Source organism: Nannobrachium achirus (assembly GCF_963921795.1).
Source record: "Nannobrachium achirus genome assembly, chromosome: 16".
Taxonomy (NCBI): domain Eukaryota; kingdom Metazoa; phylum Chordata; class Actinopteri; order Myctophiformes; family Myctophidae; genus Nannobrachium; species Nannobrachium achirus.
The window spans coordinates 22,925,973-22,950,152 of record NC_137823.1 but is presented as its reverse complement, the minus strand read 5'-3'; the positions used below and the strand labels follow the sequence as shown (position 1 = coordinate 22,950,152).

At 42.7% G+C, this 24,180-nt stretch overlaps 1 protein-coding gene across 1 annotated transcript in view; it reads right to left on the bottom strand.

The window, feature by feature from the left end:
* Positions 1–24,180, bottom strand: part of nmbr (neuromedin B receptor) — a gene marked incomplete at both ends in the record, with an annotated part of 133,442 nt that overhangs the window by 57,879 nt on the left and 51,383 nt on the right. Inside the window, 2 exons of the mRNA XM_080744799.1 lie at positions 4,848–5,063; positions 11,478–11,619. Of these exons, the coding sequence (XP_080600925.1) occupies positions 4,848–5,063; positions 11,478–11,619 (358 nt within the window). The remainder of the gene's footprint in view (positions 1–4,847; positions 5,064–11,477; positions 11,620–24,180) is intronic.

The window sequence follows — 24,180 nt, the reverse complement described above, 5'->3', positions numbered from 1 at the left end:
CTGAGAGCAACCAAACATAAAATGACTCTCTTCTCCACTAGTCCCTCCCTAATGTTTTAGTCTAGTTTTATTTTGTTGACAAAATTGTCAATATATTTAGTCTTAGTTTTAGTCATCACAGCTTAGTTTTTATTTCGTTTTTATTTCGTTTTCGTCAGTGAAAAAAACACAGTCGACAAACATTTTTCGTCATAGTTTTAGTCAACGAAATCAACACTGCCTACTGTTCCTATAAATACTTCATCACTGGAGGAGGCGCTTAAACTGTACTAACAATGCTAGTTAGAAACAGATACATTGGCACTGAGGTTTATATTGCTGTGTCCAATACAAGTCCCTTTATTCCACCAACAGCTACTATTACGACTACTGCTCAATAAATCATCGACAACATTATTATCTTCTCAAACCTTATTATCATCAAAACCATAATCATATTTTATGTTTCCCATAAGAGTCATAAGTATTACCTTGTAGCTCGTTTGGCCCTGATAGCTCCTCCATAACTCCCCTCCATTCCCTGACCTCTCCTCTCCTCTCCTCTCTCTGGCCATGAATCAGGCCAGCATGAAGTGACCGGTCCTGCGGCCACACACACTCACCCCCCAAATTGTGCGTGCGTATGTGCGTATGTGCGCATGTGCGTGCGTGCGTGCGTGCGTGCGTGTGTGTGTGTGCATCGTATCCAACAAAATCCCAGATACTGTTAGCTTCTTGAGCTCTATATATCCCCAAGGTATTAATGTAGCAATAAGCCACAAGAGGCCTCTGGTTACCTGGTATTTTATAGCCTCGCGTAGCCAGGCTTACTCATCTGCGAAGAGAAAAGCCTGGTCAAGATATGAGGCAGAGAGAGTTCTAGGAGGTGGGGCTGAATATTCGCGGAAGTTGTCTTCTTTTCACAGTGCGGTGTTCCTGCAAACGTATTCCCCGCTGGAAAAAAAAACGTGTCTATGTCTCCTGCTCCGTCGGTTGTGCTCACAATAAACAATATATAAACTAAAACATTCAGGTGATGTTACACCTATTATTACTATACTTTGAGAACGACTGGTGTAAGGCACAGTAAGAGAGAGAGGAGAAAAACAAGTAGTGAGTTGTTTGTTTTGGTTTGGATTTATTTAATTTTTCAGGATGGTATGTGTACAGAAAGACAGCACCTGATCTTTGTCTGTTCACACACTGGTGTGTTCCCTTTTCTTCATATTTCTTCCAGTCTCAGAGACTATACTCAGAGTCTCATTGTTGTTCAGCCCCATCATGTACTGTATATATGATCTATTGCCGGGCCAGCCCACGGGCCCAAGGCATGTTTATGGCCCTGGGCAGAACTCGTTTTGCCTCCAAGCATTCTCTCGACCAGTGGTGAATGTGTGTGTGTGTGTGTGTGTGTGTGTGTGTGTGTGTGTGTGTGTGTGTGTGTGTGTGTGTGTGTGTGTGTGTGTGTGTGAGAGAGAGAGAGAGAGAGAGAGAGAGAGAGAGAGAGAGAGAGAGAGAGAGAGAGAGAGAAAGAGAGAGAGAAAAGGGGGACAAGAGTCAAGACAGAGAGAGATCAGTTCCTATATCATTAAAGGAACTGATTTCACTCAATTCATATCGATTTGAACTTTTGGCATCAATTTCAACAAGTTCTGGAACCCTGACAAATCTGCTATCATTTGCTCTGGCAGCCTGGCAACAGGCCCGTGCACACATGACTTGAGCCCCTGCCCTTTTGTCCTTCTGTAAAAAGTGATCATGAATGCAGTTTTTACTATGGTGAAAGAAACACAAATGTCCATGTCATACCTGAAGGCAGCATTTGAAGAGAAATTGCCCTGTTCAAACTCTCCTGAACTTGAATGCAACATCTTATGTTGAAAGAATTTCCCTATCTGTGTAGAAATCCATGCTGTTACTCCACATCTCCAGTATTGACTTGATAATGCTTAGTTCAGTGTGGTATCAAGCACCGGAAATAGCCGACCTCGACACGTTGTGAGATTGGAGGTCTGCTATTTTCGATATTTTCACCAAAATGCCCTTTTAGAAATTTCAACCCCTGCCTCTCTAACATTCTCTGCACGTCCCTGCCTGGCAACACTAGTGTTGCAAAGCAAAGGTCTAATCTTTTCGTTAAATTACAGCAGAAGGAAGTGCCACGTGGTATGACTCACATGACAGCTGCTCCTTAGTGGAACAGTGATAGATATTAAACAAAGTCCTGGGAAGTCTCGCTTGAATTACAATCCCACATTGGGTCGGTCAGACAACCAAGTGAAAAAACACATTACAGTTGGAGTGTCATCTTTAGTTGGTGCTTTTCAGTTTGCTGGTTTAAAATGACTAAGCTTGTTTGAGTTGAATGTCAAAGCTCTGGTGTGCTGTGAATGGCGAATGTTCTAAATAGGCTCTTTTGTTTTCGTTGTTCAAGTTTCATTTACAGTACATGTTTTAGGTTTGCAGGTTGGCCGAACAAAGTTGAGATTGTTGATTTGCTGTATATGCATGGAAACGGTTCAGGGAAGCAAACCTCCCCAGTGCATAACCAGTGCACTGAATCACTCCCAGTCACCCATGTATGACTTTAGATACACTGCACATTATATCAATTGAGTAAGATAAGCATGCAGTAAAAAAAAAAAGAAAAAAAAAATCTATTTGCTTGGGGTAACATGAGGCATTCTGCGTAATGCCTCTGGCCCTGTCTTATTCAATGACACATGCATTAACATCTTCCATACACGGCTGTAGGCTAAGCTCAATAAACTTTGCAGGTGGACGTTCGCAGGGTCCGCAAAAACAGACATGTACAGCAGTAGATGAACAGTTACTGTAGGAGGTCTGAAAGACACAATATCTTTGTGTACCACAAATGCAAAAAGAATGAGCGTCGCGTCTGGTACACATTTTTAGGAGAAGGGAAGCAGGTTGGAGTCTATTCGTTCCAATGGGAGAGTGAACGTGAACTCAGCTTCTGACCCATTCTTTAGCCCCATGGTCACTGATGTAGGACCCAATCGTCACAAGCCACACAATATTCCCAATATGTTGCATACTACTGCAAAATCATTGTTTTCAGACACAAATATGGAAATAGCGGGTGGCTGTAGCTTAGTGGTTAGGGAGCCTGCCTGGGGAGCCAGAGCCCCTGGTTGTCGCAGGTACGATTCTCGGTTAGGCAGCTATGTGTCGATGGGTGCCTGAGTAAGACCCATAACCCCTAATTGCTACCCAAGCGCCACATATGGCATCCTATATGCCATAGTTGTTATAGGATGGGTATAATAAATTTCACGTATGTGCAAATATACTGTGACAAACAACTCCCCAAGGCCTGGGGCCTATATTATTATTAAGGAGAAAATATACTTTATTATTGACCTTTCTCTTTCCCAGCAACAAACTCTCGCATGATCTACCAGTAATGCAATAGTTTGGATCCACTTTTATGCACTTTCAAAAAGAAAGAAAACCTATCGACCTTGTAGATGTGCTATTTTTTTATTGTTCTGAGCTTTTGGGATCTTGACACAGTCAATGTCTTTGTGTACCTGTCTGTGTGACCTGTCCATGGTAAAACGGGGCTGGTATGCTGAATACACTGTGCACTATATGGAAGGCAACAGTCCAGAAAGTCTCAAGGCCGACACGGTTCCATGATGTCTGGCGTCGAGCCAAACACAACCTGCCAGTATACAGTACATAATGATGTTGCAGTTGACCGATCATCAGTAAGCCTTTAATCATTGAGAAACCCATCTGGATATTATGCCTTCTATATTCTCTGCACACAGTGCTGCACACAATATATCTTTAGTTTTAAGGGGGATCCATTTATGAGCGTCTGTGATGTAATTAAACAACGTCATTTCACACCTTTTGAGCATGCCGGATAATGATGATACTGTAAGGCAGTTGGCTATAGGGACCTGGTGTTCTTTGATCAATGGAGACCCTATAGCCAGGGAATCAGCCCCACATCCTTCCCCCCTTACTCTGCTGTTTCCCATTCTTTTCTCAGGAACACTGCTCTCAATCAGGACATTATCACCTTTACAGTAAAAGCCAGGTTACTGGTCCTTCCCCCCAGACTCAACCTTTCCCTTGTGTTTCCCTCCACCCTTGTACCTCATTGTTTGCATCACACTTGTGATAGGGTATGCGCATGCATTAAGTGAATGACAAATCGAGTAGCAAAGCGAGTGGCATAGTGAGTTTGACATCGTTTAACGTGGTAATTAATGTAATCAGATAGACTTTTCTGTTTGGATGTAGTTTTTTGCCACTCAGTAGGCGTTCCCGCATAACTTACTAGTATGATGATGATCACGTGCATACTGCTATAGAAACCATGTGATGTCACACATTGTGCAAACATTCCTGTGTCAAACCTTCCATGTTGCACCTCTGTACTGACGTCTTTGCACATCTCTCTGCTAATACACCAGAAGTTGTCGTTGTCGATGATTTGTCGAAACAAATCAGTTTCCTTTCTTGAAGTGGCCTGCACCTTTGACTCTAGCTTAGAGGAAGCCTTTATGACCAAAGTAATGAAATACCAGCCGCTCCTCCAAACCATCACAGAGCTAGGCTATAGGTACAATCTACTTAATCTTTGGCAGCCTTGGACATACAGTATGCATAGGTTGGTTGGCTTCCAACAACGAAAAAGCAGCTAAATGACTTGCAAAAGTCTGTGTCAGCAGATATGCAGCTCAGCACATAAAAGGTGAATTGATCCCAGTGCATGACGGAGGACGATTTCACGATAAATTAAATCTCCATGATACGATTATCGTGAGTGTTTTTCATCACGATAAACGATAATATCGCGTATTGTCCCATCCCCATGCCTATAGTCTTACCTGTCTCTTGGTGTGCTCGCTGATCTCTCCGGGCATGTCGTGGGCGCTCCTGATGAGCGTGCGTGCGATGTGGTAGTAGTAGACGGAGATGATGGCCAGCGGGACCAGGAAGTACACCAGGAAGATCATGACCGAGTGTATCTTGGGGTGCATCTCGTTGGACAGGGGGTACGGCACGCAGTTCACAAAGGTCACGTTGCTGTTGTCCTTGTGACCCTGCGTGGGGAGGGGAAGGGAGGAGAGAGTCACAAATGCAAAAAATGGCAGGTTGGAGTATATTCGTTCCAATGGGAGAGTGAACGTGAACTCAGCTTCTATAGGACCCGATCGTCGCAAGCCACACAATATTCCCAAAATGTTGCATACTAACTGTAAAATCACTGTTTTCAGACACAAATAAGGAAATAGCGGGTGGCTGTAGTTGAGTGGTTAGGGAGCCTGCCTGGGGAGCCAGAGCCCCTGGTTGTCGCAGGTTCGATTCCCAGTCAGTCAGCTTTGTGTCGATGGGTGCCTGAGCAAGACCCTTAACCCCTAATTGCTCCCCGAGCACCACATATGGCTGCTCACTGCTCCTATAGTCGTTATAGGATGGGTAATACATTTCACGTATGTGCAAATCTACTGTGACAAACAACTCCCCAAGGCGTGGGGCCTATATTATTATTAGGGAGAAAATCGACTTTATTATTGACCGTTCTCTTTCCCAGCAACGCACTCTCGCAGGATCTACCAGTAATGCACCAGTTTGGATCCACTTCTCAGGGGAGGCCTTAGCTATGTTTCACCAGTTTCAATTGAAACGGGCCTCAGCTACCAGGGGGCCTCCAAGAGCTAGCCAGCAAGCCTCGTTCAACTTGCAACACACTTATAACACTTTTTAATAATCATATAACCTTGTTAATATAACGCCATTTAGGTCAATGCTATAACATTATGTAGTGATATAATAATAATATATAAATAGCAGCCAGTCATTGACTATAAGTCAACTTCTGTGTGCGATTGTTGTGCGTCTACTGTGGCCTCGGTGCGAGGGGGGCCTCATCAATAGCCCTTGAAACGGGCCTCCAGATTACTAAGGCCGCCCCTGCCACTTCTATGCAAAAGTCAAAAAGAAAGAAAACGTATCGACCTTGTAGATGGGCTATTTTTTAAATTGTTCTGAGCTTTTGGGATCTTGCCTTCTGACTACCCCACATTACAATAAAATAAAAAAACAACTAAAATGAACACTAAAACTAAATTGAAAATATAATAATCTTGTGGGGAGCTGAGTAACACACCATACACATGTATGACAATGGGCAATTGGGCATGCATGTGTGTGTGTGTACGGTATGAGTGTGTGCGTGTGTGTGTGCAAGCATGTGCGTGCATGTGTGCATGTGCGCGTGGTGCGAGCACTGAAAGCCAATGGAATTGCTGTTGACAATCAATGGACACAATGGACGGGCTAATGAGCCCCTTCACAGAGCACCGTAAAGGTTTTCATCTCTCCTACGGTTTGTCATTCCGATTTAAAAACATCTATTTCTGGGGGTGAGGCAGGTTAGGCGAGGAGAGGAGAGGAAGAATAGGAGAGGAGAAGAGGCTGGAGCGGAAGACAGGAATCAATTTGTCTTCAAAGAGGAAAAGAAAAGAGGAGACTGTCAGACAGAAACCTTGTATCTCCACGTTTCAACTTTGTGTGTTTTTTCTTTCTTTTTTTAAAATTATAAATCAGGGGACTTCAACGTGTTCAGGCCAAGGACCCCTTAGTTGAGAGAGAGATGAAGCAGGGACTCCCACAACCTTGTTATAGATTCCATATAGTTTCATCGTTTGACAGCACAATCATGTATTTTGGATTCATGTCAATTTCTGTATTCAGATATTTAACCACTTGAACTGTCAATACTTCTCTACTCTACACCAAACCTCTTTGCCGAAAATAGCCGATCTACAAGCTTATGAGCTTGTACATCTGCTATTGTTGGCTTAAGTTCTCAGATTCTGGTTAAGAATCTGGCTAAAAAGGAGATTTTATTATTTTCTTTCTATCACACAAAGATAGTAACTCTGAGGACCCCCTAGGGGTCCCGGACCCTCTGTTGAAGACCCTTGGTAGGTACAAATTAATGACCTACTTTGTCGTTCAAGAGTGATGCACCACAAGTCGCAAAAACAGCCTGTCTACAAGCTCACGGCATGCCGCACTTCTAGGTGGTGTATAGATCTGCTATTTTCAAAATATCTTGAAGGTGAAAGTGAAAGTCGTTCAGTGTGTGTGTGTGTGTGTGTGTATGTGTGTGTTTTATAAATAATGAGCCAATGAAATTACACGTTACTAAATAACAACTACATTGGATCTATTGTGAACACAGGTTATGATCTTCTGTTTTCTAAAAAGAAAGAGGTTTTGGACATGTGAGGTTTCCGGGGGGCCGACAGCGACTATAAACGTGGGTAAGAGCAGTTGGAGAGAGAGAGGGACAAAACCAGCCGAAGCACTATACAGTACATCACTGGATCATAAAGCAGGCTCTCAACAGACAAATTGAAGCACTTGTGATTCATAATTTGACCGTATTAAAGTTTATGGCTGCCACTAGGGCCGGGGGATTGGCTTTTTAGCCCCCACCCACTCCCAGTGGGATGAAAACAGCATGGCTTCCATAATGCGCTGGCATGGATACAACCAGGGGTGTGGCACCAAATTCTGGGCCCTGGGTACAAGGATTCACTGCAGCCCCCCCCCCCCCCATGCACGTTCCCTCATAGGGGGATGGGGTTTAACCCATTTAGACTGGGAACGCATTATGTTGTGATTTAAATATTGAAAAATAGCAGATATATAAGCTCACAGCGGGGCACTCGGTAGATCTGCTATTTTTGAAAAATTGTGAACATTTGTGCAAGTCCTTGAATATTTCAAATCCTTCTAAGGTATTTTTGAAAACCTATGTTTCTTTGTCAGTGGTGCTCAAACCTTTTCATGTGAAGGACCCCCAAAATGATATGTATTTGGCCACGGACCCCCATCTCAAAATATTTAGTTCCAGGGACCCCCCAGAAGCAAAATTTGAGTTACAAATGTTCGCTTAAAAAATACATATATTCAAAGATTTTAACACAATTTCAAGACTTTAAAAAAATAGCAGATCTACAAGCTCGCAGCGTGGCAAGAGCTTGTATATCTGCTATTTTTCAATGGCTAAAGTTTAAAATAATGAAGGCCCCTCCACCTTGGGCCCTAGTAACTCGGTCCCAATTTTCCCCCCCTCGTGACGCCCCTGGATGCAACAGAGGGAATGCAGGGCAGAATTAGACCATCAAAGGGATGGACTGAGACATAAGACACACAAGGACAGGGAACAATACAGCACACTGTACATCGATACGAGACACACAAAGAGAGAGGGCAGGGAACTACACTGTAAATCAGGGGGGCGTTGTTTAGGGCATCAGGGGATGGCAATGGCCACCCCACAAATTCAGTTGCTTTATGCATAGGCTATATTGTCCCCAACTCCAGGGGAGGAATTTCATGGAGGCCAGGAAGGCCATGGCCCTCCGTTGCCTCTCAGTTTGGCCTTGTGCCCCTCAAACCAATGGCATGAGTTGAGGCCACAAGTGGCCTTAATGCCCGAGCTGACTGAACCACTTTCTCCTCTGTCTCTTTCCTGTCATAGACACCAGTGTCTCTTTCTTGTCATTTAGACACCAGTGTCTTTTGTTGAGTCTCCGTTTTAAACCAATCCAGTATCTTTGATTGGTGCAGGGCTGAGCAATGGATCAGATTGTAAATACCATAATGTATTTATTTCACAGCGGATAGTCTACATATTATATTTAAAATCGTCTTTAACCCTTAAATTCAATTAATTCTTTCAATGGACTAAAATCTTGTTTTATTTGATGGCCTTCCTGCCCTGGCATTTGGCTTTTGTGCCCTCAAACAATGGACAACACCAAAGGCCAAGTGGCCTTGCCCCTAAAATGACAAAATTCCAGGCCTGCCCAAGAATATATTTTTTACAGATTAATCTGATTTCATTGCAATCGATGCCCATCCATCCCACATGTGACACGCGTAATAATTTAGACAAGCCTTTTATTGTATGCAACCTTATTAAAACTCAGTGAATGCCACCCTTTATTCAAAATCTACAAAACTGGTGCCAGCCATTTTGCTTAATTTTGCCTTTTTATGGGGGCCAAAATCATATTTTGTACTTAAATTACATATATAAATCTATGCTTCTATCGAAAGCCACACTACCCCTCTTACAAAGGAAAACATGTATATTTATATATATATATCCTATCATTAGATTTGGGCTTCAATAGAACATGTGTAAGATGTCTTGATCATCATCATATGTGTGTGCTGTGATGGGCCCTGTGTGCAATCTGGAGTGCAATACCATTTGAAAACCACCAGAGGGTGGTCTCCTACTATCTGATCAACTAACAGAAGAAGGAAGAAGACGTCCATCTTTTTTTTGGTTTGGGCCTGTTGTTTACATTTTGGCCAGGCCTTTTAGCTAGCATGCTACACACTTCGGAACCCTGGCGATCGCGATCAAGGATAGGTAGAGAAGAATGGATGGCACCGCTGGAATCCTGAGAATCCTTTTGAGTACTTATAGTTCGTCAGGGATGCACGGGAAAGTGTATAAACGAACGTTTTAGATAACATTTAAACGGCCGGAACCAATCTTCGGCTATACCGATTTTCCGCCGGACTGTGTTACACTGGTGCTACAGTCAAATCGGCCGTATCGCTCAGGTCACGGAGGCATATGGCCAACTTCTAGAGCGATTTTTTTGAAATTACAATTATGAAAAAATGATAAAACTTTTGATTAATTAAAAAGACGTAAAAGACGTTTATGGCACCGAGGTCCAAAGACGTATAAGACGTTTATGGCGTTCAGTGAGTTAAGCATGTTCAACGTGGCATCCCAATTTTGGGAATGTCACAATATAGGCGAACATCTGTTCTCTTTTAGCCTCCAAACAAATAGCTAAAATAGGCTAGTTGATCTACACAGGCTCTCAAGCGACGCGTTGAGAGCTTGTCGGCACGCAACATCAAGCGACGGAGCATACATGAGGCTTTTAGGCTTTTAGAATTAGAATTCGAATGCGTATTGTTGTTGTAGTAATTATATATTATAATAATTTGAAATCCCTTTGCTTTTTACACCTTTTATCCCCCTAATATAGTCGTTATGCCAATTAATTCCACCACACACGTGTGTGTGTATTGTCTGCTGTCATATTCTACTGACTCACCTGCCAGTAACCTCACGTAGCCAGGCTTACTCATCTGCGAAGAGAAAAGCCTGATCACGACATAAGGCAGAGAGTGGTTAGAAAGGTGGGACTTCTGCCATGTGCTGACACGTGCCGCCCCCAGCCCGTAGCAATATGTACACCCTAACCCAGGGTTCCCCAATAGGCGGCCCGCGGGCCATTTGCGGCCCGCGGGGTGCTACTGTCTGGCCCACACCAACCCCAGTAAGAGCAGCAACAACACTAGTATATCGTCGTTGTCGGGTGGAAATCTCGTATCTCCAAATTTCTACGTTCTTTTGCAAATCATACAAGGCCGTCGCACAAAAGTAGTGAAAACAGCCGATCTACAAGCACACAACGCCTCGCGGTTCGAGGCGTTGTGTGCTTGTAGATCGGCTGTTTTAACTAGTTTAAATCCTTTTTGAAATGATGAATGCAAAACAAACGGTTTTGGACATACAAGATTTTCACCCGACAAACGACGATATCTGAACTGTCGTTGGAGTAGTGGGAACGCCGCCGCCGCCCCCTGCAATGTTGTGGCCCTCGGCTTGGTACCCTAGACATAATTCGGCCCTTGAGGAAAACTAATTGGGGAACCCTGCCCTAACCTCCTGGCTTCTAGTGGTCCTTGACATTAAAATGTTTGAGCACCACTGATACAGAAACATAGGATTTGGAAGACCTTTTGTTTTATTTTATGACTGTCCATTAGGTCCCCAACAAAACACAGAAGCCCTCATAGCATAGAGTGGAGACCAGATAAGCCTATCGCTTTTACGCTATTTGTTGCAGTCAAAAGTGTGTTTTTCTTTTATCAATCTGCTATTAGTTGCCATTACACACGCATCTATGCCATCGTTGTCCCACATGATCTGCCGTACTCTGCTAAACAGATGTTGGGCTGTTGTGTGTTCCAAGTCACGTTAAAGACGCGCTGTGATTGGCCAGTACAGTCACTTTGATTGGCAGTTCTGCAGAATGCTCACCCCAAAACATGATTCATGAGACTGTGGTGGCTGGTGCGGGACAACCGGGGCATGGATGTGTTTGTAATGACAACTAGTAACACATTCATGAAAGAGAAAATCACTTTTGACCCCAACAAATATTGTAGATATATGGGCTCCACTCTATGCTATGAGGGCTGCTGGATTCTGCTGGGGAAACTGGACAACAGGGGCATCTCTGCCTAAAAGTAATAGACCCCATGGACAGTAATTTTGGATCAATATAAGTAAGAAAATGAGCCTAGATGTCATGGGTGGAGTTGTCCTTTAATGAGTTAAGGAAATGTACTTGGTCACTTTACACCATTGGTAATCTTAGTGTTGTTTTAGAGTGTACCTGCATGGAGACCACCTGGGAGAAGATGGCCTCAGGGACGGCCAGGAGGACGGACAGCAGCCAGATGGACACTGCCTTCAGACACGTCCAAAACACTGCACTGGACGTCTGGATGTCCATGGGGTTCACTATGGCTTTATACCTGAGAGAGAGAGAGAGAGAGAGAGAGAGAGAGAGAGAGTGAGAACAGAAATAGAAACACACATACTTTAGGGTGGGACGTTCACGAAACGAATCGAGTCGATTGAACGGCTCTTTGAAATGAACGATGGGATCCGGTTCGCAGTAGTAAGCCGTTCCTTTTTTTTTAGGGGGGGGGATTGAAATTCAAATACAATTCTTTACTTAAAGGGATACTGTCACCTAAAGGGGTTGAGGGGCAGATTACACTGTGACATGAGCTTCTCTGAAAACGGTCTGAAACAGTCTGAAGCTCATGTCACAGTGCTCACCCCCCAAAAACAGCTGACCAGTACAGTAAGTAGTCATGCAGGCTATACAGACAATTAATTTGATTGGCTTATAATTTTTCATCCCCACAATGACATCATACAAATATTAACTTGTTTTTTAAGATGATTCTTAAAGTGACAGTAACCCTTTAGGTGACAGGCCCCCTTTAAGTAAAAGTATCAATACTGCAACATAGAAATAGTCTGCTCCAAGTAGAAGTTCGTAGTCAAAATGTACTCCAGTAGAAGTATTGGTATGTATTTATTGGTATGTATTTACCAAGTACATTTTGATACCAATACTTCAGTAGAAGTATTGGTATCAAAATGTACTTGGTAAATACCAAAATTATTCATTGTGCAGACTGTCCCATTTCACAAGTTTTCCAATTAATAAAATGTCGAAAAATACTTTGAAAATAGCAGATCTACAAGCATTGTGAGCTTGAAGATCAGACATTTTCAAATGGCCGAAATGTATACAGGGTTGAAGTGATTTGTAATTATCATCAAAATATACAAAGTAACTACTGTAGTAACTAAAATGAGACTTTCTTTTTTTAAAGGAACGGATCCCAGAGATCCGTGTCACTTCAAAAAGCCATAATTCCCAGCTTTGTGCGTGGTGGCGTGACCCCGGCCATGTGACTATCATGCACCACCAGCCTTGTCCATGCGCTGCCCCTTACATTATGCCAAGTTACAAGGTTAAGGCTTTTTTTTTTTTACGTACATTTTTTTCCCACTATTTATTTTTTCACCCAGTGCCAATTTCTAAGTGTAATCCTGGGCGCTACTCTCCCTCTGCCAACATGGGGAGAGCAACGAACTGCACTCATGCTTCCTTCAGTGCACAAGGAGTCCAGACCAAGCCTGAGGTCTGCTGACAAATCGCTCCTGGAGGTTCCCACAACAAACCTTAGGTCCAGGGGCGACGTGCCTTCTCTGCTGCTGCCCACACTCTCTGGAATAACCTCCCTTTACATATTCGAGGTGCTCAGTCAATTAGCCAGTAGCTATGCCCCTCCCAAAAAGCTTTTGACCAATGCTAGCTTAGAATAACTTCCTGCTTGCCAAGGTTTGCCTTGGCAACAACCTTGGCAAGCTGCCGTTTGCTAAGCTAGCATTGGACAAAAACTTTTAGGGGAGGGGCATAGCTACTGGCTAATTGGGTTTTTTATAACTCTCTTAAAGACACATTTATTTTCCTTGGTTTTTTATGTTTTTTTATGTTCTTCTTTATGCCCTGTGATTGTTACACAGGTTTGTTGTGCATTGATGCCTCCATGTACAGTGAGCAATTTTATTGTTGTAAATAAAATTTGATTTGATTTGATTTGAAGCCGCTTCTTTTCACCTGACGGGGCAGTTTCCCCGGTGGGATGAAGAAGGAACACGTTTTTCCAACCAGTTCCGTATTCATGCACATGTACATTTGAGAATGCTCTTTTATTAATTTGCTCTTTTGCCTTTTGCACTCTCTTTCTTTTCCCAAAATCTTTCTATGTCATTATTATTATTACTATCTTTTTTATTTTCTATTTGTTCTGCTGTTATTACTGTATATACCGCTGCATTGTCTGAAGGAAGCCAAACCAAAATATGTTTTACTCTTATGTACCTGTACAAAAAGATGTACAGGTAACAATAAAGTACAACCTTGAACCTTGAACCATGAGTTCCTTTCCCCTCCATCATTAATTTGTTAATTAATTCGACCAATCAGCGTGCCAGCCAGGTGCCATTGCCTTTAAGAGCGGACTGTGCTATGCGGTATCCCCAAATGCAATCGAACCTTCTCTCCCTCTCTGCCCACGGAAGAGAGGCAGTCCGATGTGTACATTCCAAGCTGTCACAATCACTTAATTCAGTGCAGTGTAGAATGTCCAACAAATTTCAATGTTTTGATTGCCTTGGAATAAAATCATATTTGATACACGGAATTATCACCCACATGTTACCGATTTTACATGACTTTATATAGAATATACTGTACCGTTCTTTATTTCCTACGCAGTGGATTAATGAAATTGAAGTGGTTTGGAACCGCGCCACACGCACAAATAATTGTCTCTGAATAAACCCAGCCGGCCTTCACATGCGGGGGAAAGATTTTGAATATTTAATTGATGCAGAATCCATGTCGACTAAGTTATGTCATCGGGGCTTTTGCACCCAAAAGCTGTTAAAAATAAAAAATAAAACATATACTTCAGATACTAATGCATACTTCAGGTTGCGTTTCTGACTGTCGACTGTTCTCTGTTTTGAACTGGGGATAACTCAGCCAAACTTCATAAATAAGATAAGATAAGATGTTTATTTGTCTCTGTATGAAACATACAACAAAATGTTGTTTGGTGCATACATAAGCAACAGCATCAACAAAGAAAATAGATAAATACACTGATAGAGCAACATAATGCCATCAACCATTAGTCCGTTTGTACAGTAGGCCAGTCAGTTCATAGTCCATAGTCTCCTGTCAATAAAAAACATCCATAATGCATGTAATAATCCTAAAAAGTAAGAATAATAGAATAAAATATAGAAGTAAACAGCAACCTCAGATAAACATGTCTTGCACTTGCCCAGTAGTCCATAATACGTATGGCATCATAACCAGAAAGAACAAAGTGTGTGCGTGCGTGCGTGCGTGTGCGTGCGTGTGCGAATCCAACAGTACTTTCACAGACTTTTGGAAAAAAGTCGTTTTTGACAGAATAGATAGAATTGTGATAAACAACATGTAATGCCTCAACTCCTCCAACTCCAAGAAGTGCTCGTCAGGGTGGGGGGTCCCCAGTTCAAATAGGATTATTTTGGGGGTCAGGGCCTGAACAGGTTGGGAACCACTGTTGTGAGGAAGTGAGTGGAGCAAGGGAGAGGGAGGAATGGAGGGTTAGGCCCCGGTCATAACATTCATGATCTGTCAACCTGTCACTGGGGGATCATAAATCATTCAATACCTGTCAATCAAACACCCACGAGTGGGCGTGAACTCCTGTACACGCACAGGGTTTAAGTGTGTTATGTCTACTCTACACCATGAATATTCATCCTGAAATGTGATCAAAAGACATTCAAAGTCATACAGTGTATATCATTTAGATTTTTATTTCGTTATTTTTGTCATAATCTTTCACTGGTATATTTTTTCCGCAATAACCATTCAGCATGTGTTTTTGAGACTGAGTGTCTGCTGTGAGCTTGTAGATCTGTTTTTTGGCAAAGATATTCAAAAACTTGGGTCTAGTTTACTTATTCTAGAGCAGGGTGGGCAGCTTTAAAGGTCTTTATGACATCATTTTTTTTTTTTAATTCTTAGGCTTTTTTTTCATGTTTCATGTTTTTTTTCAATATATTTCAAATGTATATAGCACTTTTATAATTGCCCAGAGATGCTCTAGATGGGGGGAGGAAGGGGGGGGGGGCTTTGATGATGGAGTGGGCAACTACTCTTCCACACATCCCTCCAGGTGGTCTCACTCCAGGGGGCCTGCTGCCCTCTCACCAGTAGTTTACTGTAAACCTCAATGTACAAATAGCTCATAAGATGGGGATTTGTCAAATCCTGTTTCCAGGATTTTAGGATTTGGAAAGATTTGGAAAGATTTGGAAAGAAGAGATTTTGGAAAAAGAAGAGTCATAATTAATTAATGAATGCCTGTTTTGCAGAAATATTATTCTATCAATCATTACTTTTGCAGCACTGCCAGTGTGCCAGTACTGCGTTCTGCTGCGTATGTATGTACTGTCCCAGTATGTCGGTGTCTGTGTGTGTTTAATCCCGTAGCTGCAATCAGGGACCAGCATTTCTGGCAACGTAATCATTAACAGCCAATGAGGGACCAGCATTCCTGGTGATGCCAGTGGTGATGTCACTGGCATCGCCAGTGGTGATGCCAGTGGTGAGTGCACCTCATGCTGTAGGCCATGTTGTGCACAAAGCGCAAGTTGGCACCTCGACAGAGTGCAGTTCTAGTTTGTATTAAATGTCAGAACTTGAATACATTGGCCATAACCAAACACAATACAGTTTAATACAATGGACTGTAACGGTAATGTAAACTTGCATTGCGAGAGATCTGTTGTAGTCGGATAAAAAGGGTGTCCAGCTACAGTGCTAGTTCAGGTCTGTTTTATAGAGGGTTTAAGTGTGCTAAATGTAGCTTCTAAAATCTATAAATTATTGAACATGTAAAAGGAATGATACCAGAAAAACATCCTTCTATTCATTCACCAGATTCTTGTAATATGAGATCAATATATACTGTAGGCAACTGTAATGTTTGGACTTTGATTTATTCCACTAAAACGAGCACAGCCCCCCTACAGCGCCATGGCATAAAAAACAGCGAGATAAGACGCCTGGCGGAGGGAGAAAGAGTCTGAAATAGCACTTTCAGTCACCCGTGGAAGTGATTCAATATTTTAGACATGAATTATGTGCATATCATATCTTAAAATTCAAGGCCTGCGTGGTATTCCTCTTCTGACGCAACCTTGTGGAAAGTAGCCTTCTTAATATGAAGACCATGGGCCAGGGTGATGTCTTGTAGTTGGGTCTAAAATGGCAGTTCCGTGACCGTGGAGAGCAAAGGTCCGTTTCTCAATGGATTTGTCATCTAGGAGGGTTATTAAACAAATTTGGCCGGGGTGTCTTTTTTTAAATGGCTGGGAAAATGTTTGACAGCTAGAGTAATTTTCAGTCTAATTCATTTGCTATACACTATTAATACTGTCTCTCACTATAAAGGCAAAAATGACTCCCAAAAAATCTGCTTTAAGTGGGATGTGAGGGGTCAAACTAGGGGTTTTTAATTATTCGGAATTCATTGCAAGCATTTGTTTTGCATGAAAAACATTCCTTGGGCTAAAAACTTACCCCAAAAGGCTGTGAAAATTGATGACTCATCACTAAACCATCGTATTGTGGGGTCATTTCTTGCCCAAGGAATGTTTTTCATGCAAAACAAATGCTTGCAATGGATTCAGAATAATTAAAAACACCTAGTTTGACCCCTCACATCCCACTTAAAGCAGATAATTTGGGAGTCATTTTTGCCTTTATAGTGTAGTGTATAGCAAGTGAATGAGACTGAAAATTACCCTAGCTGTCAAACATTTTCCCAGCCATTTTAAAAAAGACACCCCAGCCAAATGTGTTTAATAACCCTCCTAGATGACAAATCCATTGAGAAATGGACCTTTGCTCTCCACGGTCACGGAACTGCCATTTTAGACTCAACTATTGGACGCAACTTTTGAAACACCTCTACCTGACCTCTACCTCGTCTCAGCTCGAGGGTGTTTGACGTGTTTGATGATTCTCTTTGTTTTATTCCAGAACTGGAAAAAAAGGTAGCCTGGGATCACTTCCAATTTCGGGTTTTTGATCTGGTCGGGAGCGGAAAAAGTCTACATCATTTTGTAGTCAAAACGGACTACACTTTGGCTGGAACTACCAAACCGGAAACAGTTTTAACCCAAAACAATTCCCCGCGCTCAAGGACATCATTTTTGGACCTACCCAATAAATCCCTTCGATGCTGCATAGTTTTGCTTATCTTTTGAAAGGTTTGTGTGGTACTGTATATCATCTTTTAGTCCAACTCGCAATGGCAAGACTAAACTTATCTAGCATTTAAATAGGGATTGAGGAAACAAACAGAGGGGACCGAAACAAAGCGATGACGCTTCTTCAGCTTGTTTCCAGTTTAGGCCAGGCCTAGAACAGATCAGACGGCCCATGGTGAAAAAATTAGTAGACAAACGCATAAAGAGTGCAGAATATGCAGGGGTCAGTTGTTTTAAAAAAGGGCACATAATCGCATATTTCCGCATATTTCGCAACTTTCCACACATTTCGCAAATTTGTGCATATTAGATACTTTTAGCATCTCTACACATATTTCACAACTCCACCACATAAAATCACAAAAAAACCTGCGTTTTTCTGGAGGGTCTACTCACTGGTTTGTAACTCTGGTTTGAGTTATGGGGGTCCGTGGCCTAATGCTGGGGACAACCTGGGGGGGTCCTTGACATGAAAAGAAGTGTGAGAACCACTGCATATAACAGTGAGATGATGCATAGCTGCTATCCACACCGTGTGGAGAACTGGCTGTGTGTAGCCCAGAGGCGTCAATTGGGTATACGGTATGGCAAGGTATAGCAGCTGCCATTCCTTGGCTCCAGGGGAAAATAAATAAATAAAATACATCTTAAAATAAATTCACAAATGACTATGACTATCTGGGTTGGTTATTATTATTATTGTCTGGTTCTGATTATTAAATTACTTTAAACTAACTACATCTTGACAAGATGGATTATTCTCCGGTTCAGTAGGTCAGCACAGCTGCAATGTATTGTTAATTAGCAGCAGTTGCTTACTTGTGCCTGCGGTAAAATAATACTATTCACTGATAGTAATCATAATCATCATCATCATCATGCCTGTTGTTGCTAAGGTATGGTAACATGACACCAGTCATGTTGCCATACCTTAGCTTTTGCTGAACTGACGCCACTGGTGTAACCCGTAATCATCTCTGTCATCTGTCAGCTCTGAAGGTTCTTGCACGCCGAATCCTTACTGAGATTGCTCCACCTAAAAAAAAATAGCTACAGCCTCGCCTTTGTGTCAATCATGTTTACACACCGGCTCTTTCAAATGCCATTCAATCAATATTTCGGAACGATCTTTTGGTGTTTTTGTTTTTCCGTGTCATCTTGTCTGTGCATTGCTTTGAGGCTGTGCCCTGCAAGAATGAAGTCTATCTGAGGATGCGGGAAAGGCTCATAGCCTGGCGTGAACTTTTCGGTATGCCAATTAAACTCTTCAAGTGTGTGTGTGTGTGTGTGTGTGTGTGTGTGTGTGTGTGTGTGTGTGTGCGTGTGCGTGTGCGTGTGCGTGTGCGTGTGTGTGTGTGTGTGTGTGCTAACAAGCTAACAGGAGGGAAAGCAGAGGGATGAGATGAGGGGGTAGGTGAGGTGAGGGGAGCCCCCACAACGGCAGTTTGGAACAGGCCTAAGGAATCTCTAAATCCGCCCCAGGAACAGTGGAATGACGAAAACACAAATTGGGCTTCAGAGTCCTTTATTTTATAAACAAACAAGTCCCTCATGTATATATACACGCCAGGGGTCTTCAACGTTTTCAGGCCAAGGACCCCTTAGTTGAGAGAGAGATGAAGCGGGACCCCCACAACCTGTTCATAGATTCCATATAGTTTCATGGTTTGACAGCACAATCATCAGTGTATTTTGGATAAATGTCAATGTGTGTTTTCAGATATTTAACCACTTGAACCGTCAATACTTACGCAGCGCGAGGCGTTGTGAGCTTGTAGATCTGCTATTTTTGGCTAAAGTTTGCAGAATATGGACGCTAGGGTTCAAGTGGTTAATATAAAAAAAGGAGAAAATAGGTTTCTATCACGCAAAGATTTGGAGGACCCCCTGTATTAACTCTGAGGACCCCCTATGGGTCCCGGACCCCCTGTTGAAGACCCTTGATATTCGCTTTCACACTCCTTCCATCCCCTCTGCCTCTTGCTCATGTATACGCGAGTGAGTGTACATGCACGCACGCACGAACACACGCACGCAAAACTGCGATTGTATCAGTTTGCTCACATAATTTAGTATAGAGCTTTGTTTAAAGTTATACCATGTAACTTTTTTTATAAAACAAATCTTAAAATGGTCCTAGCTGTTAAATCGCTAAAGTTTTAGAACCCCCACTCCGTTATTTTCAGCTTCTAAAGCCTTCTCTTTATATGTTTTCTATGATCCCTGCCCGGGACCGGTTTTCGCGGAAAAATTGCGTCATCACACTACCGGCCAATCACAGCGAGGGTTATACACTGCCGGCCAATCACAGCGCAGAACATACACTGCCGGGCTCTCTGGTGGGTTTAGGAAACACGCCTTCAGGAAGTACACTGCAGTGTTTACACTGGAGGAGTCTAGCATGTAACTCCCCAACCGCTGCTCGTCTTCTACGCGGACGCGGTGGTCTGACGGCCCGGTCCGCGAGCGAAAAACGGACGAAAAAAGCAAACGCGACCGCGGTTTGCTATACTGCTACAGACCACCAGTTGAGCAACTTACACAGTATAGCTTTAAGGCAGAGGTCAGCAACCTTTTTGAAGTGCCATGTTGTTATTTTCTAGATAGTCAGTGTGCCATGTCAACATTCATTTTAATGACACGCCATCAAACATTCTGACATATTTTGATTGGCAGGACATTAGCAATAACCCACCTACAGTATCTCCCCGACTCCCTCCCCAGTCAGAGTTAAGCATTTAAATGAATGTAGAATTATGTGCAGGATGTAATTGGCTGCAAATTGGGTGACCACGTTTAAAACAATATTTGATTTTAAAATAAAAATCCAGTGATCACCCTACCCTGTGCCTGCGTTGGCACCCGTGCCTAAGGTTCCCTACCCTTGGGGGATGTGTTAGCTGTGTATTGATTGTTGCTGCCGGCAGTGCCGGGGTGAAAACCCTGTATATGTACAGTATGTACAAAACAGTTACTATACAGGAAAATGAAGTAATGGAAAAGGATCACGTGTTTCATTGGATCCAGTGTAGTTGGTATATAGTCAAAATCGCTTGTTGCATGTGATTCAATATTCATAAAACCCACAGACAGCTTTTCCAATGTAGCAGGCAAAAACTTTTTTGTATCTTTTTTTTTACCTTTCGTGTGCCAATTTCATGCAACAAAGTAAGTAATTCGTTATGGGGAAAAAAATCTCACACACACACACACACACATAAGCAGTCAATATCATTACATCAGCACCCTGACTCAGTTTGGCCAGAATGTAACACAGCCTTAACTAGAGATACTGTTCCTACGAAACAGCGTGGGCTCGCTCGTGACTATATTCTCCAACGTGCGCACTGTCATGTGAAGCTCAACCAATACTCCAGCTACCACCACTCCCAGATGTTTTTCCGCAACTCGATTGCACCTCATTGGCTAAGGGCCTGCGACAGAACTCACTATGTGGCGGAACTCACTCTATAAATAATGAAGATAACATACTCTCGCTTTCAGCGATCCCACAATTAGTATAACTGCTGACACCTGTGAAAAAAGTAAGGAAAAGAGGCCCAGTTTCCTTTCCAATAATGGCTGCTGTGCATAAAGCCTATTCTTCTGCCCTAGTGAGACTCATCGATACCAAAGATTTTTAAATATACCAAGATGCAACCTGACTGGAGCCACTAGAGTGCGTTTGTTTACTGGTTCTAGATCCTGAGTGTGTTTCTGGGACGGATAAAGGGCGATATTAAAGTTGATTTTCTCCTTATTTGTGTTGCTAAAAAAAAGCCGTTTTTGTATGGGAAATGTTGGAAATATTATGTGGCTTGTGATGATCCGGTCCAATATTTAGTTCAGTGACCGTGGGGCTAAAGAATGGTTCAGGAGCTGTGTTCACGTTCACTCTCCCATTGGAAATAAATAGACTCCAAACCTACTTCTGCCCCCTAAAAAGTTGTCAACCTACGTCATACATCCGGACAGGGACGTGCAGAGAATGTTAGAGTGGCAGGGGCTGAAATTTCTAAAAGGGCCTTTTGGTGAAAAATATCAAAAATAGCAGACCTCCAAGCTCACAACGCGTCACACTGCGACGCGTTGTGAGCTTGGAGGTCGGCTATTTTCGGTGCTTGATGAACTAAGCATTTAATCGAGTTAATACTGGAGATGTGACGTACGGCATGGATTTCTACATAGAGAGGGCAATTCTTTCAAGATGCTGCATTCAAGTTCAGGAGAGTTTGTCTTTAACGCTATACCTTCAGGTATGGCATGGATAAGAGGGCATTTGCATGTCTTTCACCATAGTAGTGAAAACTGCATTCGTGGTCTGGAGAGCACACTTTTTTACAGACGGCCCGACGGGTAAAAGGGCAGGGGCTCAAGACCCCTTTTATATCTACCGGTATGTGTGCACATGCCTGCATCCGGATACGGGAAGCAAAACGGAATTTCTGTGTATTGCTATTTCCGTCTTGGTCGATACTCATTCTATACAGGCAACAAGCAGGTTTCCATTGCTACGGCTTGGTGCATTCGCGTTGTGACAGAAGTCTTCTTCTCCTGTTGTGCCAAACAGCTGCTCTGTTACACAACAGGTATTTCATTAATTAGCAGGACTCTCGTATGCTAATTGGCCATCTGAGCAAACCCAAGCCAGTCTGTGAGTAGCCTAAGCAACCGAAAGCAGACTGTGGAACTAGCGTCATCAAAGACATGAAGGCTAATCAAAAAGTGGAACTTTCGGCCAATTTTCACATGAACCACTTGTCTTATGCCTTATACAGGCATCACGTTGTTGCAACACGTTGAGAACTTGTAGATTTGCCATTTACATTCTATTTTTGAAATATATAAGATCTACATTATTATTATTGTTATTATTTGTTTGTTTAAAGATATGCCCAAAATAATGATGCTAGGTTGAAATAAAGTGGTTATCTAACAATTAATGTATGGAATGTCTGTCCGCCGTCTGTCCGCATGCTGACATCACTGATACTAAACATTGTCTTCGCAATGGTAACAGCCGCATGCTAAAACAATGCCCGACATCACTGACTGACATCACAGAACACCATATATGGGCATAAACGGGTGAAACAGCCTGCATGCTGACATCATGTAGCTGACATGAGCTGAAACAATGCCCAAATAATGTCTGTCTGACATGATGAAACAAGTGACCAAATTTGGAGATGACTGACATCACTGACTGACCCGACTACAGGGCCCAAATTTGGAGATGACATCACAGACTGGCCTGGACACGGAACACCATATATAGGCATAAAAGAGAACCAGACAGACAGTGTATAAGATATCTCCATAATTAATGTATGGGCATGAAAGGGACACAGACAGACAGACGGATACAACGGATATTGCACAACTGGACGTCAAAGGATTGGTGACTATTCTGCCCAACGGGCACCGGTCTGGGTTCTCAAACATTACTTGAGACTGAGACTGAGACTCCTCAGGGACATTCAATCTTTCATATACTGTACTGTGCAGACCCCCGGGCGCAGGACTTGTTCAATATGAACCACAGATTAACGATGTTGCCAGTCATTTTCTGGCCTGCCATCAACTACAAAACGTGTGGTAATTTTGTTATTCATCCAGTCGAAGCAGTCACGGCTCCCTGGCCTTTGAGAATGAATGAGCAGCGGAGCCAGACATTATAATTCACACATTGTTCTTCTTGAGCTGTGTAAAAGAACAAGAGAGGAATGGGAAGGAGAAAAAAAATAAAACAACAGTCTTTTGTCACAGGAATCACCATCGTCATGATTCACTCTTCACAAGCAGGCAACATGTCCGGACACGGACAAATGTGTCCATGGCAAAGACTTGGTCTTCTCCTTGACGAAAACAATTATAATAGACGCCATTATAATGTTCTTATTTTGATCATAAGAACCAATTGCTGAATGTCAAGTCTCCAGGTTTTCTTCAGTAGAATATGTAGGGTACTTATTTACCATTATGACAATTATGGCATCGGAGTCCAACTAGTAGTGGTTCTCAAATGTCTTATTTACAAGGACCGCCCTTAACTCTGAGAGTGTACAAATGGACCACTCTCAGAGTTACAGACAGGGTCATGTCACTCCCCCCCCCCCCCCCCCCCAACTCACAGTTTGAGAACCAATAGACTAGACCAGCTCGCCTCGGAGGAGTGATGCAGTAAAAAAGAAAAAAAAAAGCTATTGCGCGCATACTTATTACCTCTACATTGGCCACATTTAAAAACACATCAACCTGTCAATCACAATAAGGACCTTCTCTCAAGCCATGTAGCACATCCAGAGCTTCGAACATCATGTTCTTCTAAAAGAAATATCGCTTTTTTTGTGTGTGTGTGACATGTTTACAAGCCAATCCATCAGGCCCTTGCAGACAGACCGCCGCTGCCAGAGTCCTGATGGGAGAAACGCGTACCAAAGGCGCCGTTTGAAATTGCCACCTTTATTGCAATGTAAGCTGTGTGCAGTACGTTTACAAGCGTGCAGACACTAGATTTCTCATGGGAATTGCAGTGGTGGAAGGTAACTAAGTACGTTTACTCAAGTACTGTATTTAAGTAGCCAACAATTCTGAGGTATTTTCAATATACTGGAGTAGTATTTCCAATTTTCACTACTTTTACTTCTACTCCACTACATCTGATAGGC